The following is a 19503-nucleotide window of genomic DNA, read 5'->3' as shown; positions in this document are numbered from 1 at the left end:
AACTTAAAAACTGAATTAATTACAATAGCACACACAAGGTTTCGTGCAGCTTCACTCATTGTAAAGGAAGATAATGTGCTTCGTACACCTGCAGGACCGCAAGCAAGGTCGCAGAGAAAATGCGGACTGGAATTTGAGTGATGTGGGCATTTTCTATATGAACAAGTCAAATGGATTGGATACCGACGCACTAAAGGGGCTCTCTACCTTACGCTACGAAGTGAGGGGAAACTGAGTGAATAATAACAGGTTATATGATTATTTATTTAAACTCATATTCGGGCCTCTTTATAATGAATATGTATTTGTAAAAAAAAAATAAAATAAATAACACCAAATTATTTAGGGGGGCTTAAGAATATTTTAGGTGGGCTTGAGCCCCCCTAAAATAGGCCTAACAACGCCAATGCCTTGCAGACTGTATTGATATATATTGATATATAATGTAGGAACCAGAATATTAATAACAGAAAGAAAACAACACTTTTGTGTGAATGAGTGTAAATGGGGGAGGGAGGTTTTTTGGGTTGGTGCACTAATTGTAAGTGTATCTTGTGTTTTTTATGTTGATTTAATAAAATAAAAAAAAATTAAAAACAATTAAAAAACGATACCGATAATAAAAAAAACGATACCGATAATGTCCGATATTACATTTATATATATATTATAAAATATTATATTATAGGACATCTCTAATCATGATATATTTTTATCGTTATCGCTGGAGGCTGCAATATATATTGCAGTATAGATATTGGGCCAAACCACCCATCCCTACTGCTCAGGGGCACTTTTTGATTGAGTCAATGACATATTATATCATCATTTCACCATAATTTAAGTAGATTCACGTTAAGTTACATTGCACTGTATACATTTGAACACCTTTTCATCCATCCACTGTGTCGTCTCTCGGCTGAATGCTTTTTCTCATGAGCTCCACCCTATTGGGGTAAATGTGTCTTTTATTCCTGATAGCAGTGACACATCAGCCTGTTTTGTGTCAGACACATTATTCCTGGAGTACAATCTCAAGTGATTGCCAGGCAATGACTCCTGATTGTGCACATTAGTCGTGTTGTCATTATAAATCTTCACAATGTCACTATTTTGTCCCGACACCTAAAGCACAATACTTTATAATCAGTTCCCCATGTCCGCTTTTGATTCACTGCCTGTCCCACTCCCACGCCCCCACTCTGGCTAGATATGATGTAGTCACTGCAACCAGGGCCCGCCGACGCGTGTGAATTGTGGGGGGCTGGGGGGGAGCACTCGGCATCCGTTGCTCCGATGGAACGGACTATCTGTACTTATGAAAGCGACTGCACGGCATTTCGATTTATGTTCATGTTCAATTTCCCAAATCGGAGCATGTGATGAAAAGTGGACTTTCATCAAAGATGCAGTATAAGTAACACTAAGAAATAGTCTTTTAAAACCATCAAAGCTCCTTGATCTAGCAGAAAATGACTTAGTGTATGACATGCCTAGAGGTAATAGAGAATAATGTCTCTGCTCTGTCTGTCTTGATGCTTGTGCTTAAGCCATCTTGCGTGAAGTGTCTTGTGCTCATGTCTTATGATGATCTATTTCTGCTCTCTTGTCAATGAGACCCACACCTAGAGTGGCCTGTCCTGGTTTTGCCTTGAATAAATCAACTCGCTCTTCAAGTTTGAGGTGCTCTGGAAGAGGTTTTTAGAATAGAATAGAAAGTACTTTATTGCATACTTGCCAACCCTCCCGAATTTTCCGGGAGACTCCCGAAATTCAGCGCCTCTCCCGAAAATCTCCCAATTTTCAGCTGGAGCTAGAAGCCACACCTCCTCCAGTTCCATGCGGACCTGAGTGAGGACAGCCTTTTTTCCCGACGGGAGGACAACAGGGTGACAATAACTAAATCATCCAGACTAGAGATCAATTGTATTATTATGTTTATCTTACCTAAAAATAAATATATTTATTAATTAAAAAAAAAAAAACTAAATACATTTTTACTATATTTTGCTAAAAACATCAAAATTAATTGTATTTTTATTTGTATTTTTTCTGACTCCTTATCACATCCAGCCATAGAATTATACATTAAAATAAACATATTTGAAATAATTAATTTTAAATTATCATAATAATTCATTTAAAATGACCATATTTAATTATTATAATAATTGCTTGTTTATCAACAACTTTAGCATTTTATTCATTACATTTTGAAGCTCTCAGAAGCCAAGTTATGTTATATTCCTTAAGATTTATTTATGCAAGTTTGAAGTATCAATGATCTAAACACAGTTTTGTTTGCATATTATCAGGATGTAGATATATATGTATATATATATATATATACACAGTATATAGCTGTCAATATACTCCTCCCCTCTTAACCTCCCCCGCCCCACCCCCACCTCCGACCACGCCCCCACCCCCCGAAATCAGAGGTCTCAAGGTTGGCAAGTATGCTTTATTGATCCCTAGTGGAAATTCAGCACCACAGTTCGCTCACAATAAACAATAAGCACTTACCGTATTTTTCGGAGTATAAGTCGCACCGGAGTATAAGTCGCACCTGCCGAAAATGCATAATAAAGAAGGAAAAAAACATAAATTAGTCGCACTGGAGTATAAGTCGCATTTTTGGGGGAAATTTATTTGATAAAACCCAACACCAAGAATAGACATTTGAAAGGCAATTTAAAATACAAACCCCGTTTCCATATGAGTTGGGAAATTGTGTTAGATGTAAATATAAACGGAATAAAATGATTTGCAAATCATTTTCAACCCATATTCAGTTGAATATGCTACAAAGACAACATATTTGATGTTCAAACTGATCAACATTTTTTTTTGTGTGCAAATAATCATTAACTTTAGAATTTGATGCCAGCAACACGTGACAAAGAAGTTGGGAAAGGTGGCAATAAATACTGATAAAGTTGAGGAATGCTCATCAAACACTTATTTGGAACATCCCACAGGTGAATAATGAACCGTAAAAAACGCCTCAAGGCATGGCTATTCACCTATAGTGATCACAGAGACAGGTTGTTTTTGTGTTACTGTTTATATTAGTTTTTCTGATAAATCCCACTTAATATACTTTGGGTAACAACAGTCAATATTTATTTTTTTAATTTTTTTAGGTGGGTAACAGTCAATATTTATTTATTTTATTTTATTTTATTTTTTCTTATAAAATAAAACCAAATATTGTGTTGTTTTCCATATACAACAACCTATCTGGATCCGATAAGAGAATCGATAAGGAATCGGTCCGATAAGAGGATTCGATAATGGGCTCGAACTCGATAATTTCTTATCAAACATCATCCCTACCCAGACCTGGTCTAGGATGGCACAAGGTGGGTTCAAACCAGATGCTCTACCACCTGAGCCACGCCTCTCACCCATCTGTGATTAAAAATGTTGAGATCACAATGTAAGGTTCAGGTTTAGATTGACTGTTATTGTTGAAACTTGAAAGCCTATGTCGCAAATATTTCATACGTTTAATCCTGGATTATGTGCAGCTGTGTGAACAGGCGCGGTTATTGCAATGTCCTGCCTTGCTGGGCTCTGTATGCATACTTGCCAACCCTCCCGGATTTTTCCGGGAGACTCCCGAAATTCAGCGCCTCTCCCGAAAACCTCCCGGGACAAATTTTCTCCCGAAAATCTCCCGAAATTCAGGCGGACCTGAGTCCGCTAACCCACAATATAACCAGCATACCTTCCCAATCACGTTATAACTGTAGAATGATGGAGGGCGAGTTCTTGGTTTCTTATGTGGGTTTATTGTTAGGCAGTTTCATTAACGTCCTCCCAGCGCGGCAACAACACACAACAACAGCAGTGACGCTTTTGTCTACCGTAAAGCAGTTCGTCTGCCGTAAACAGCAATGTTGTGACACTCCTAAACAGGACAATACTGCCATCTAGTGGATTTGATGAAAGCACTTTTGTGCGTGCCACACAGCAATGCATCATCAGAGAGGGTGTTCAGCATGGTTAGAAAAATAGTGACAGAGAATAGAACAAGGATGGACAATTCAACCCTTAACTCAACAATGAGTAGATTAGTGTTATGTGTGTGTATATGTGTCAATAAATGAACACTGAAATTCAAGTATTTATTTTATATATATATATATATATATATATATATATATATATATATATATATATATATATATATATATATATATATATATATATATATAAAATAAATACTTATTATTAGTATTTATTTATTTAGTATTTATTTTATATATATATATATATATATATATATATAAAATAAATACTTGAATTTCAGTGTTCATTTATTGACACATATACACACACATAACACTCATCTAATTCAAGTATTTATTTTATATATATATATATATATATACATATATATATATATATATAAAATAAATACTTGAATTTCAGTGTTCATTTATTGACACATATACACACACATAACACTCATCTACTGTATATATATATATATATATACGTATATATATATATTAATTTTATTATATATATATATATATATATATATATATAATAAAATTAATATATATATATACGTGTATATATATATATATATATATATACATATAATAAAATAAATATATATATATATATATATATATATATATAGCTAGAATTCACTGAACGTCAAGTATTTGTTATATATATATATATATATATATATATATATATATATATATGAAATACTTGACTTGGTGAATTCTAGCTGTAAATATACTCCTCCCACCCCGACCACGCCCACCCCCACCCCCCTCCCCCCACCTCCCGAAATCGGAGGTCTCAAGGTTGGCAAGTATGTCTGTATGAAATGCACAGACGAATACATTCAGGGTCCGTTGATGCTCCAATGTTGCGATGAAAAGGTGTTTTGTCTTACACACTTGGCAGAGGCAAACATTCCTCAAAGCGGTTTTAAATATAATGTCAAGCCAGCAGATAAACACTCAACTTTATGCCTATTTTGTGAATGATGGCATGAGACTTTCAAATACAATTTGTAGCAACGTCTTATTTGCTTGATTTAATGCCTAGTTATTGTATCTTGAGTCTTGTTTAAATGTTGGACTCATAAATAATGCTCAACTAACCTCTTCAGCTATGTTTGATACCATATCACATGACACACTTCTTGCTTGTTTGCGTTCTAACGCTTGTTAATTTCATTTAACGCCCATTGGGATTCAGCCCTTGAATAGTGGGCATCTTCACTGGACTGTGGGGAAGACAAGAATTGTTCCATTGAGTGTTTGTTGATGCTGCTGGCCAAGGAGGCCTCCACCCCATTGCATATAAATAACATCAACACCAGCACGTGGAAGCTGAACTATCTAGTTTCCATCTCGTGTGACTTAATTAGCATTATGAGCGTGACTCCAAAGGGTGTTCATTCCAACTAATATTTGGACCTCACATTATGTTACTGCACATTTTTCATTTCAGTTCATTTATTGGGAACATTAAGTTCTTCAAAATTCAAAACACAGCATATAAGGAATATATTGTTTGATAGTAAGGAGGATACAAAAGGACATTTTGACTAGAGATGGCCAATAAAGATTTGGTAGAAAATGGCCCAAAGTTGCATTTTCGGGCGAAAATCTTTGGTGAAATACTTTTACCCTCCGAGCAATACTGCCGAAACAGGATGTTGTGATGACGGAAGCACAAAGCACACGCTTGTTTGAAGATGAGGCAACGTGTCAAAATTTCTGATTATGTGAACAACACGGCAGAAAAGGAAAGTACTGCCTTTGGTGCCATTCAGTATCTGGCCTATACATATTTTGTTTTAATTATTACTGTTGTAATACTAATGTTGAATATTGTTTTTCATAATTTTGTGTTTGTTTTAATCTTTGAATGATAAATACTAATTTGTGGAACAGCAATCTCACAAAAATCAAGCCATTGAATAGAATAGAATAGAAAGTACCGTATTGTTCGGAGTATAAGTCGCACCGACCGAAAATGCATAATAAAGAAGGAAAAAAACATATATAAGTCGCACTGGAGTATAAGTCGCATTTTTGGGGGAAATTTATTTGATAAAACCCAACACCAAGAATAGACATTTGAAAGGCAATTTAAAATAAATAAAGAATAGTGAACCACAGGCTGAATAAGTGTACGTTATATGAGGCATAAATAACCAACTGAGAACGTGCCTGGTATGTTAACGTAACATATTATGGTAAGAGTCATTCAAATAACTATTAAGGAACAAGGAAAAGTACCTTCCATATAAGGACCGACAAGTTAGGACCCAAATCATGGTCCCAATACGTAAAACCATTGCATCTAATAGAGAATGTCTCATTTGCACCCCTGGTGGTGAAATCTATCAAAATTAGGGTGGTCCCAAAAAGAAGGGATTTTTCAAATTGACTGTGTGTCGGTTTTAAAAATGCTCCCCCTCTGGTCAACATATGAAATAACAAGTTTGTGTAAGAAATTGAAATGCGCCCCCTTTGGCCAAAATTAATCAAGCAAATAAAATAAATATGTATACAGAGACATACTGTAATAACGAAGTAAATAATGAAGATTAAAAACCAATTACAAATTAAAATAAATTAAGTAAAAGCAGTCTTTTTCTCACAATGTGTTGACTTTTTTTTTTTTTTTTTATAAAATTGGGAACAATTTCCGTATTTCCCGGAGTATAAGTCGCTCCGGAGTATAAGTCGCACCGGCCGAAAACACATCATAAAGAAGGAAAAAAACATATATAAGTCTTACTGGAGTATAAGTCGCATTTTTGGGGGGAAATGTATTTGATAAAACCCAACACCAAATAAACAAAGAATAGTGAACAACAGGCTGAATAAGTGTACGTTACATGACGCATAAATAACCAACTGAGAACGTGCCTGGTATGTTAACATAACATATTATGGTAAGAGTCATTCAAATAACTATAACATATAGAACATGCTATACGTTTACCAAACAATCTGTCACTCCTAATCGCTAAATCCCATGAAATCTTATACGTCTAGTCTCTTACGTGAATGAGCTAAATAATATTATTTGATATTTTACGGTAATGTGTTAATCATTTCACACATAAGTCGCACCCCCGGCCAAACTATGAAAAAAACTGCGACTTATAGTCCGAAAAATACGGTACTTTGTGGTGCTGAATTTCCCCCAGGGATCAATAAAGTACTTTCTATTCTGTTCTATTCTATTCAATGGCTTGATTTTAGTGAGATTAGTACATACTCACAGTCATAAATACAATGGTAATAAAAATTATAATTTATTTCGGTTTCGGACAATCGCTTTTATTTAGGTGCATCCCTAGATTTGATCTTAAGTAAATGACCTGAGGTAAATCGATGATAAGTTGTTTACCAAATTCTTATCCTTCAGCACTGTTTTACAAATACACAGCACATATGTTATCGCTTATTTTTTCAAATTATTTGTACTGTACAAACCAATACAAAAATAAAGTACAATTAAAGATAATCTGCAAATACATATTCAACAATAGAACAAAATTAAATGATATTAAAATCTATTTATTCATATTAAATATAATATGAATATGTGATATAATGTGCATGTTCAAATTAAACACAAATCATTATACATAACATATTAGTAAATATTCATAAAAATATAGATTATACACTCAAATGTTGCATGTATATGAAATCATTACAATGTATTAATTGTAATGATCAATGTCGATTTCTCATTTGCTAGTCTTTGTTACACAAAAGCACATTTCGTTGACTTGGATGCTTAATGTTGTTGGTTTCTGCTGAATAAATGTGTCATGTGGTTGCTATAAAACAACAAGGTTGTTGAGAGGAGCTCCGAGGTCTGTAGTGTCAGTGTGGGAAAGGAAGCGTCTAAGACTGAAGGCTCTTTTGCATAACTGGCCTTTGCCCTCTCAACCAACTGCCATGGACCGCTTGCATACAAGTTATTATTGGGTGCTGATATGTTTGCTCCTTGTTCCATCAGCTGTTATCGCTTGGATCGCTATGTTAACCTCAAACTCACACATGTTGCATTAAAATGTGTTTGTTAAAGCAAGAAAATGTAAAAGTTATGTTTTTCTTGGGTGTTTGCTTTCCGTGTACAGATGCGACTCTGCAACCCCGCCATGTGGCAAGCAGGCAGTACTACACCTTGCCCAACAATAGCTCTGGAGTCGAGAGAAGGTCCGCACCTTCCGTTAGCATCGGTATGGAGTCGCCCCGCTTTCACCCCAACGCTAAGGGCAAAAATATCAGGCTGGATGGGCAGCTTCGCCGCGCCATCCGCAAAAACAGCTTCTGCAATGGCATCACCTTCAGCCATAGGCCCGTCCATCTCTACGAGAAGGTTTGTTTTCCTCTAACAGTCACCATTTTGGAACAGTCGAAATAAGTTACTTGACTATCGTCATGATTTCAGGTGCGACTTCGTCTCAGTGGTGTGCACACGGGCTGGAGCGGAGCTTTACGCTTCGGTTTCACCAGTCTGGATCCCAACGAGTTGATGGCAACAGACATCCCCAAGTACGCCTGCCCAGATCTGGTGACACGGCCGGGATACTGGGCCAAGGCACTGCCTGAGCGACTTGCCCTGAAAGACAACGTGCTGGCGTTCTGGGCAGATCGCCACGGAAGGGTGTTCTACAGTATCAATGACGGAGAGCCAATCCTCTTCCACTGTGGGCTGAGCATCGGCTGCCCCCTCTGGGCCATCATCGATATCTACGGCATCACCCAGGAGGTCACACTGCTCGGTAAATATCACTTTTGTCTGCTAACTTCGGCAGTCGGGATACTGTACAGTAATAATTTACACAATGAGATCTAATACAAGAGTTGTATCAGAGAGAAAAATAAGGATGTTCAGCATACTTGCCAACCTTGAGACCTCCGATTTCGGGAGGTGGGGGGCGTGGTCGGGGTGGGGTGGGGGCGTGGTTGGGGGCGGGGCTAAGAGGGGAGGAGTATATTTACAGCTAGAATTCACCAAGTCAAGTATTTCATATATATATATATATATATATATATATATATATATATATATATATATATATATATATATAAAAGAAATACTTGAATTTCAGTGTTCATTTATTTACACATATGCACACACATAACACTCATCTACTCATTGTTGAGTTAAGGGTTGCATTGTCCATCCTTGTTCTATTCTCTGTCACTATTTTTCTAACCATGCTGAACACCCTTTCGCAGGTACCCAGAAAGGTTTCGAGTACCACCAAAAAAACTGAATCTCTGAAGACAGTATAAAAATCTGTGTTAAAGGTGTACAAATACTGTTTGTATAATAAGCATATTATTTTTTTCAAATGAGGGTTAAGAGTTCAGTACTAAAAAAAAAGAAAAGAATGTGGCTTAAGTGCAGTTTTTTAATTGAGCTGCTGCATTTTTTGGTTGGGTTGTTTATTTATTTTGAGTAACTTCTATACATTTCTAAAAGGGGAGGAATGTAATAGTGATCTATGTTTGTCTGTTGCCATCTCCTGGTGAATGTTGGCTATAGCGTACTGGGGTTACTTTTTGGTTGGCCAACGATTTACGTGGTGTTGCGCACCTGACGTCACTCAGGTCCGCATGGAGCTGGAGGGGGCGTGGCTTCCAGCTCCGCCTGAATTTCGGGAGATTTTCGGGAGAAAATTTGTCCCGGGAGGTTTTCGGGAGAGGCGCTGAATTTCGGGAGTCTCCCGGAAAATCCGGGAGGGTTGGCAAGTATGATGTTCAGTTTTGTCCCATTCCAAGGTTTCTCGTTGTTCCCATTGGGTTGAGTTTTTTCTTGCCTAATGTGGGATCTGAGCCGAGGATGTCATTGTGGCTTGTGCAGCCCTTTGAGACATTTGGAATTAAGGGTGATATATAGAGATGTCGATAAATGCTTTAAAATGTAATACCGGAAAATATCGGTATCGTTTTTTTTTTTATTGTCGGTATCGTTTTTTTGTTTTGTTTTGTTTTTTAAATCAACATAAAAACACAAGATACACTTACAATTAGTGCACCAACCCAAAAAAACCTCCCTCCCCCATTTACACTCATTCACACTCATTCACACAAAAGGGTTGTTTCTTTCTGTTATTAATATTTCTGGTTCCTACATTATATATCAATATATATCAATACAGTCTGCAAGGGATACAGTCCGTAAGCACACATGATTGTGCGTGCTGCTGGTCCACTAATAGTACTAACCTTTAAGAGTTAATTTGACTCATTTTCATTAATTACTAGTTTCTATGTAACTGTTTTTATATTGAAGAAAATGTTTTTAATGTATTTATCTTATTTTATTTTATTTATTTTTTTTTTAAAAAGGACCTTATCTTCACCATACCTGGTTGTCCAAATTAGGCATAATAATGTGTTAATTCCAAGACTGTATATATCGGTATCGGTTGATATCGGTATCGGTAATTAAAGAGTTGGACAATATCGAAATATCGGATATCGCCAAAAAGCCTAGTGATATAAGTACACTTTGATTGATTGATTGATTTATGGATATGTTATCAATAAATTAATAATAATTTTCTGGGGTCAAAATGTTGAATTAATATTACCAGTAATTATTTCTTTACATTAGGCTTACTAATCATAAGTTCCTGATATTTTATCTTATGCAACACGAGAGGGGTAAAATCTCCAATACATCTCTCAGGATGTTAACCGCTACAAACAACAATGATATCCATTTTATTTACACATAGAATAATACCTCTCTTAACCACATTGAGTAAAATAAAATCAAGCGTGTTTATGGATTGCTTCTGGTTCGAGTTTACTGCATTTCTACCAATCGTGACTAATAATGCGGAACATGTTGAAAAGAGAAACTGGAGATTGTGATGTATCATGTTGTATGATTGCATGTTCGAAATAAACTCAAACTCAAACTCATTTCAAGGCAAAAATCAATTCGAAAGCCCACCAAATTTCAAAGGAAGATCAAAGACCATACAATCTTTATAAAACAAGTTATATTAAGTTGTATAAAGGGAATCTTTTTATTGGAATAAACTAGGGCTGCAACTAACGATTAATTTGATAATCGATTCATCTGTCGATTATTACTTCGATTAATCGATTAATAATCGGATACAAGAGACAAACTACATTTCTATCCTTTCCAGTATTTTACTGGGAAAAAAAACAGCATACTGGCGCCATGTTCTTTCAACTTGCCAAATAAAACAAGGAAAATGTTACAAAAATGCACACTTTTGACACCCCTGCTCTAGATAATAAAAAATTAAATCTGATAAATCTATGGATAAAAAGCAGAGCCTGACGACGCATGCACGTTTATCACAACTCTCTCGCTCTCTCTGTCTCTGCCCCTCCCTCACGAATGCTGCTGCAAGTACAATTTGTTGTGTTTTTAACCTTCTTAACCCTGAACGTATATTGAAAATACACGCAACCCTAACTCAAAATGCCGGACATTTGAGGCATTTAAGAAACCCCGCCCTGACAGCTCCGCAAAAGAGGTCTTGTCCGGTGAAAAGAGGACGTATGGTCAGTCTATCCTAGCCCGTTAGCTGCTAGCAGCCATCGACATGTCCTCTTTTGCGGAGCTATCAGGGCGGAGTTTCATAAATGCCTCAAATGTCCGGCATTTTGAGTATTGTTTACACAACGTGCAGTACGCTACTTAATATGTCCGTGTGGAAACTCGAAACACCAAAACGAAACCCCCGTATCGAAACGGTTCGATACAAATACACGTATCGTTACACCCCTATTATTTTGATTATTGTTTCTCAGCTGTTTGTAAATGTTGCAGTTTATAAAGGTTTTAAAAAAAAAACCAAAAAACGTACCCTCTGCGTATGCGCAGAGCCTAGATCCAACGAATCGATGACTAAATTATTCGCCAACTATTTTTATAATCGATTTTAATCAATTTAATCGATTAGTTGTTGCAGCCCTAGAATAAACCTTTGAGGTCAGCTGTAGCATTTTAAGCATGGCACCTCAATAACTTATTTACATAGTGTCAATAAATATGGAGCTAATTTAAGCCGCTTCCTAAGAGGTCAGAGAGCAGCTGAGCCAACCACAGTTTCAATGTCAACGTTGCATGTATAGTAGCAGCATCACAGACTAGACAACAACAACAAACATAAAAAGTGTCCTCCCTTCACTCCTAATTACTCTTTCTACACATTTCTTTCCCTGGCTTTGTTGGACCTCTTCTAGGTCTCCTTTTATTTCCATCAGCGCCTGCCCTGTAGTTCCATCCCTTACTTGTGTTTATATTCAGTCTGACAGGAGCTATGACCATGTTTGGTCAAGACGGCAGATCCCAAGAGCTTTGGTGAGGGGCCAGTGCTCTTGTCTGCTACGCCATCACTAGAAATAGTCGTAAAGGAATGGACCATAAGTTAAAGGGAGACAGATATGTTTACAGCACTTGTGTTGTTATGAAACCTTTTTATAATACTGCAGTGTAGCGAGTTGAGATCATAAGGAAGAAAGTCATGTGAGTGTTAATCAACTGTCTTTTATTCTTTGATTAGACTTTGTGATGTAATACAATACTTAAAGTTATCTTCCTTGGTATTATAAGTTAAGAAAGAGGGTTTTGTTGGAGTTTTCTGTGTCCTGTCCTGTAGATGCCCATATCTGCTATACAGATTTACTTTACACAAGAGAAGTGTGGGATACTTCTCTTGTTGCCTTATTTGTATTTGACTTTATTAAATGGATTTATTTAAAGGGGTACATTATCACCAGACCTATGTAAGCGTCAATATATACCTTGATGTTGCAGAAAAAAGACCATATATTTTTTTAACCGATTTCCGAACACTAAATGGGTGAATTTTGGCGAATTAAACGCCTTTCTAATATTCGCTCTCGGAGCGATGACGTCACATCGGGAAGCAATCCGCCATTTTCTCAAACACCGAGTCAAATCAGCTCTGTTATTTTCCGTTTTTCCGACTGTTTTCCGTACCTTGTAGACATCATGCCTTGTCGGTGTGTTGTCAGAGGGTGTAACAACACGAACAGGGACGGATTCAAGTTGCACCAGTGGCCCAAAGATGCGAAAGTGGCAAGAGATTGGACGTTTGTTCCGCACACTTTACCGACGACAGCTATGCTACGACAGAGATGGCAAGAATGTGTGGATATCCTGCGACACTCAAAGCAGATGCATTTCCAACGATAAAGTCAAAGAAATCTGCCGCCAGACCCCCATTGAATCTGCCGGAGTGTGTGAGCAATTCAGGGACAAAGGCCCTCGGTAGCACGGCAAGCAATGGCGGCAGATTGTTCCCGCAGACGAGCGAGCTAAACCCCCTGGATGTCTTGGCTCACACCGTCCCGAAGATGATCAAGAGAAGAATATCGACCCTAGCTTCCCTGGCCTGCTGACATGAGGGTATGTCTACAGAATATATTAATTGATGAAAATTGGGCTGTCTGCACTCTCAAAGTGCATGTTGTTGCCAAATGTATTTCATCTGCTGTAAACCTAGTTCATAGTTGTTAGTTTCCTTTAATGCCAAACAAACACATACCAATCGTTGGTTAGAAGGCGATCGCCGAATTCGTCCTCGCTTTCTCCCGTGTCGCTGGCTGTCGATTGCATACGGTTCAAACCGATATGGCTCAATAGCTTCAGTTTCTTCTTCAATTTCGTTTTCGCTACCTGCCTCCACACTACAACCATCCGTTTCAATACATTCGTAATCTGTTGAATCGCTTAAGCCGCTGAAATCCGAGTCTGAATCCGAGCTAATGTCGCTATAGCTTGCTGTTCTTTCCGCCATGTTTGTTTGTGTTGGCTTCACTATGTGACGTCACAGGAAAATGGACGGGTGGTTAAAATCAGGCACTTTGAAGCTTTTTTTAGGGATATTGCGTGATGGGTACAATTTTGAAAAAAACTTCGAAAAATATAATAAGCCACTGGGAACTGATTTTTAATAGTTCTAACAATTCTGAAATTGTGATAATGTTCCCCTTTAATGTTTGGGGCTGCCGGACCAGAAGAAAAAAAGAGAACAAAGGGGAAAAATTGCGGGGACAAAAGGGGGATAAGACAGAGCAACAACAACATCAGCAAATATGATATGTACAAATATTATATGAACATTTTAGCAAAGAAACAGTCAGTGAAGTAAATAGTAATAACACAAAAAATACAATGAACATTATTACACTACACATGGAGCAATGAAAATACTAATATAAATAGCACTATTAATAATGACTAATAATAATAATTACCTCTTATTATCAACAATACAATGGTTTCAAATGCAACAATAAATATATGTAATGAAAACCTGAATTACAAAAGAAAGCAGATAAATGGAGGGAAAGAAAGAGAAGCAAACTATATAAACCTTGTGCATTGTACGTGTTTTACCCAGTTTCACCTAGGGCAGTGGTCTGCAACCCGCGGCTCTGGAGCCGCATGCGGCTCTTTCATGCCTCCGCCGTGGCTCCCTTTGGCTTTGAAACCGAATGTCAACAAATAATGGTTACTTGATTTATTATATTTCATTTTATTTAGTTTACCGTACCTGCGATGAGGTGGCGACTTGTCCAGGGTGTACCCCGCCTACCGCCCGATTGTAGCTGAGATAGGCTCCAGCGCCCCCCGCGACCCCAAAAGGGAATAAGCGGTAGAAAATGGATGGATGGATAGTTTACCGTATTTTTCGGACTATAAGTCGCAGTTTTTTTCATAGTTTGCGTAGGGTGCGACTTATACTCAGGAGCGACTTATGTGTGAAATGATTAACACATTACCGTAAAATATGAAATAATATTATTTAGCTCATTCACGTAAGAGACTAGACGTATAAGATTTCATGGGATTTAGCGATTAGGAGTGACAGATTGTTTGGTAAACGTATAGCATGTTCTATATGTTATAGTTATTTGAATGACTCTTACCATAATATGTTACGTTAACATACCAGGCACGTTCTCAGTTGGTTATTTATGCCTCATATAACGTACACTTATTCAGCCTGTTGTTCACTATTCTTTATTTATTTCAAATTGCCTTTCAAATGTCTATTCTTGGTGTTGGCTTTTATCAAATACATTTCCCCAAAAAATGCGACTTATACTCCAGTGCGACTTATATATGTTTTTTTCCTTCTTTATTATGCATTTTCGGCCGGTGCGACTTATACTCCGAAAAATACGGTATTTTAATTTAACAGTTGTTATTTTGGAGAGTTCTGGGATCTTGTCATATGAAAATAAAACACATTTTAATATATTGTCGATGGAAATGTATGTCACAGCCCTTATGCGACATCTCTTGCTGCCATGCAATTGTATTGTTTTTAGCGGTCAACCCCTAGCAATGGACGGATCAAAAAAGAGAAACATTTTATTTATTTATATTTTTATTAATTTGCTGTTTTTATTGATGACTAGGTAGTTGTTTTAAATTTTTCGTCAAATTAATATTTCGCAGTCGTATGCCTTCAGAACATTGGAATGAGTTGATTTTTATTTTTTTTATTCATTAATAAGGGAAGGAACAGTGTATTTTTTTCTAATGTTCAAAATAATTTGATGATTTGCTTCGTTATACCCAGAAATACATCAAATAAGTGTTTATTTTCATAAGTCCTATAGCACAAGTGTAAGGCAACTATAAGTGGTGTTATCGTCATTTTAGGAATCTAACAGAGTTCGCGGCTCTAGGTGGGTTTTATTTGGGGGGAAATGGGCTCCATTGGCTCTTTGTATGCTGAAGGTTGCCGACCCCTGCCCTAGGGGGAATGTTAATATACAGTATGTTTGATGAAACGTGATTATATGCATGAGAGTATGTATGCATATGTGCTTGTGTCTGCACAGTATGTGTATATGTATGTCTGTACAGTGAATGTGCATGTGGATGTATGTATGTATGTACTGTATTCGTTTATGTATGTGGGAGCGTGTGACCGATGTATGTGCGTAAGTACCTATATGTGTGCGTATGTATGTATGAATGAATGTACGAATGGGGTTTGTTGTTTAACAACGGTTAACATATATTTTTACCCTTGCATGGAAATTAGAGATACATATTTGCCTTTACATTACACCTTTGACATTAGTAATGTATGCAATTTTACACTAGTGTGACAGGTAATGTTAAACTGTGACTTAAACAATTGCCTGGACAGTAAACAAAGGGTGGCTAAGAATCTGTTGAAGGAGGCTGGTTGACATCAAGGATTTCTAACACCAAAACAGTTCTTATGTCACTTCTTTTGAAGAAGGACAGAATGAGAAGAGCTCTGCATTGATTAAAAGTTTTGGGAGTATTTTAGCAATTTCCCTGACCACAGAGCTTGACCAAAATTCCAGAATTGGAGAAACTAATCTTACCATTAACCTTGGAAGTTTGAAGTCACAGTTAAGTGCGTTCCAATTACGAAGTCAGAAATCAAGATGGCCACATAAACGAAAGCTATTCTTGCGTTTGCCTTATTAGAGTATAAACAACATATGGAAAAATATGTGGGCCATCTCCAATCTTCAAACACGGTATATAAGAGGAAACACAGACCCTATTGCTAGCTAAGTAAAGTATTTTTGTATTTACACTATGTCCAACAATACATTGTATACGGTTGATTTATTGCGACAAAAAATTGCTAATAACGGACATTACAGCTCTGAGTGTATTGTCTACACTTAGCGCAGCAATCTTTGAAGCCAACTCTGGGGTGCTGAGGACTATCTGACTTTCAGTATAGGAAATCTGACCTCCAGAGGCGTTCCAGTTTAAATTTTTGACTGGGAAGACTTTGCATAACAAATGGAACACACCATAACTCCTCGAATAAGACGACTTACAACTGCAGACGATTGCTAGCAAGACAAGCTAACCATCGCTAACTTCTGAGCTTCAAAGCCTTCGAACCGCAACATTTGCATAAAAAAAGGCTTTTACCGCAACAAGAGCAGGAAGATGTGGAAAGGAGTCAAGAATCAGGTAGTAACCTAGAAGTAATAGCAAAGTTTGATCATATTGAAGCCAGGCTGAAGAAAGTGTTTGCTCGGGTGGATCAACAACACAAATGATAAATGATAAATGATAAATGGGTTATACTTGTATAGCACTTTTCTACCTTCAAGGTACTCAAAGCGCTTTGACAGTACTTCCACATTTACCCATTCACACACACATTCACACACTGATGGCGGGACAAGGATTAAAGGGGAACATTATCACAATTTCAGAAGGGTTAAAACCATTAAAAATCAGTTCCCAGTGGCTTATTATATTTTTCGAAGTTTTTTTCAAAATTTTACCCATCACGCAATATCCCTAAAAAAAGCTTCAAAGTGCCTGATTTTAACCGTCGTTATATACACCCGTCCATTTTCCTGTGACGTCACATAGTGATGCCAACACAAACAAACATGGCGCATAGAACAGCAAGCTATAGCGACATTAGCTCGGATTCAGACTCGGATTTCAGCGGCTTAAGCGATTCAACAGATTACGCATGTATTGAGACGGATGGTTGTAGTGTGGAGGCAGGTAGCGAAAACAAAATTGAAGTAGAAACTGAAGCTATTGAGTCATATCGGTTTGAACCGTATGCAAGCAAAACCGACGAAAACGACACGACAGCCAGCGACACGGGAGAAAGCGAGGACGAATTCGGCGATCGCCTTCTAACCAACGATTGGTATGTGTTTGTTTGGCATTAAAGGAAACTAACAACTATGAACTAGGTTTACAGCATATGAAATACATTTGGCAACAACATGCACTTTGAGAGTGCAGACAGCCCAATTTTCATCAATTAATATATTCTGTAGACATACCCTCATCCACTATCTTTTCCTGAAAGCTGATCTGTCCAGTTTTGGAGTTGATGTCAGCAGGCCAGGGAAGCTAGGGTCGATATTCTTCTCTTGATCATCTTCGGTGGCATAAGGGACGGTGTGAGCCAAGACATCCAGGGGGTTTAGCTCGCTCGTCGGCGGGGAACAAACTGCCGCCATTGCTTGCCGTGCTACCGAGGTCCTTTGTCCCTGAAGTGCTCACACACTCCGGCAGATTCAATGGGGGTCTGGCGGCAGATTTCTTTGACTTTATCGTTGGAAATGCATCTGCTTTGAGTGGCGCAGGATATCCACACATTCTTGCCATCTCTGTCGTAGCATAGCTTTAGTCGGTAAAGTGTGCGGAACAAACGTCCAATTTCTTGCCACTTTCGCATCTTTGGGCCACTGGTGCAACTTGAATCCGTCCCTGTTCGTGTTGTTACACCCTCCGACAACACACCGACGAAGCATGATGTCTCCAAGGTACGGAAAACAGTCGAAAAAACGGAAAATAACAGAGCCGATTTGACTCTGTGTTTGAGAAAATGGCGAATTGCTTCCCGATGCGACGTCACATTGTGACGTCATCGCTCCGAGAGCGAATAATAGAAAGGCGTTTAATTCGCCAAAATTCACCCATTTAGAGTTCGGAAATCGGTTAAAAAAATATATGGTCTTTTTTCTGCAACATCAAGGTATATATTGACGCTTACATAGGTCTGGTGATAATGTTCCCCTTTAAGGAAGTGAGGATGAATACTGCAACACTTCTTTAAACAAATGGAGAGAATCCAAGGAAATGTTGTTGGGCTATAAGAAAAAGTGAACGTTTTACAGAAGAAAAACGATGAAGAGGATGACATTATATCTCAAATGATGTGTCAGATCCAGGAAGTGCAAGAGTATTTCTGTATGAATGGTATGATTATGACTGGGCTTCTGATAACACTCATGATAACAGAGGAGGACAAAATGCTGCTGCTTCAGCAGAGCAACAGGTGGTCAACTTTCTGCATTCGAAGGGGGTGAATGTGGATGTCAACAACATCGAAACATGCATTCCAATGTCTAGCAGGAATAAGACCACACCTGTCATCAACATAATAGTTCACCACTAAGGCAGAGTCAATCAATCAAAGTGTTTTTACGTAGCAAAAATCACGAGTGTCTCAAAGGGCTGCACAAGCCACAACGACATCCTCGGCTCAGATCCCACAAACTGAAAGGAACAAACGTGTACATCAGTGAGCGTCTGACAAAACGAAGCGCTGACATGGCAAAGAAAGCACGGAAGTTGAGGAAGCAGGGAAAAATTCAGGGCACTTGGAGCGCCCGCTGTAAAATGTACATCAAGTTAAATGGAGGACAGGAAGAAGCCAAAGTCAATGTTGTTAAAGACATCAAGGAACTGGACAAAGACTGAAGATGTTATCATATCCACTACAAGAAAATAAAAGACTCATAACAAGTTGATTCAACTGAAAAAACTGATAGATTGTGTGTAATACATAACATTCATTGACCACATCCAATAAGTTATTACTTTAAGAATTAATTATGAAGTGTACAAATAGGTAAACATTTTCAGACCATTTTTTGTATCTACTTATTGAGATGTAATTTTAAGTTAAGATGT

General features: G+C 37.6%; 1 protein-coding gene across 2 annotated transcripts in view; it reads left to right on the top strand.

The window, feature by feature from the left end:
* The window catches only part of neurl1b (neuralized E3 ubiquitin protein ligase 1B), a 43209-nt gene that overhangs the window by 8181 nt on the left and 15525 nt on the right, over positions 1–19503 (top strand). The window contains exons 2-3 of one of the 2 annotated variants that reach the window (XM_061927743.2): positions 8147–8388; positions 8461–8794. In XM_061927743.2, the coding sequence (XP_061783727.2) occupies positions 8147–8388; positions 8461–8794 (576 nt within the window). Of the gene's footprint in view, positions 1–8146; positions 8389–8460; positions 8795–18544; positions 18787–19503 lie in introns of those variants that run through there. The other variant, XM_072912259.1, reaches the window with a different exon arrangement.

This window comes from Nerophis lumbriciformis, linkage group LG35 (genome assembly GCF_033978685.3).
Source record: "Nerophis lumbriciformis linkage group LG35, RoL_Nlum_v2.1, whole genome shotgun sequence".
In the NCBI taxonomy this organism is placed as follows: domain Eukaryota; kingdom Metazoa; phylum Chordata; class Actinopteri; order Syngnathiformes; family Syngnathidae; genus Nerophis; species Nerophis lumbriciformis.
The sequence above is the reverse complement of the archived record's forward strand: the minus strand, read 5'-3'. Positions and strand labels throughout refer to the sequence as shown.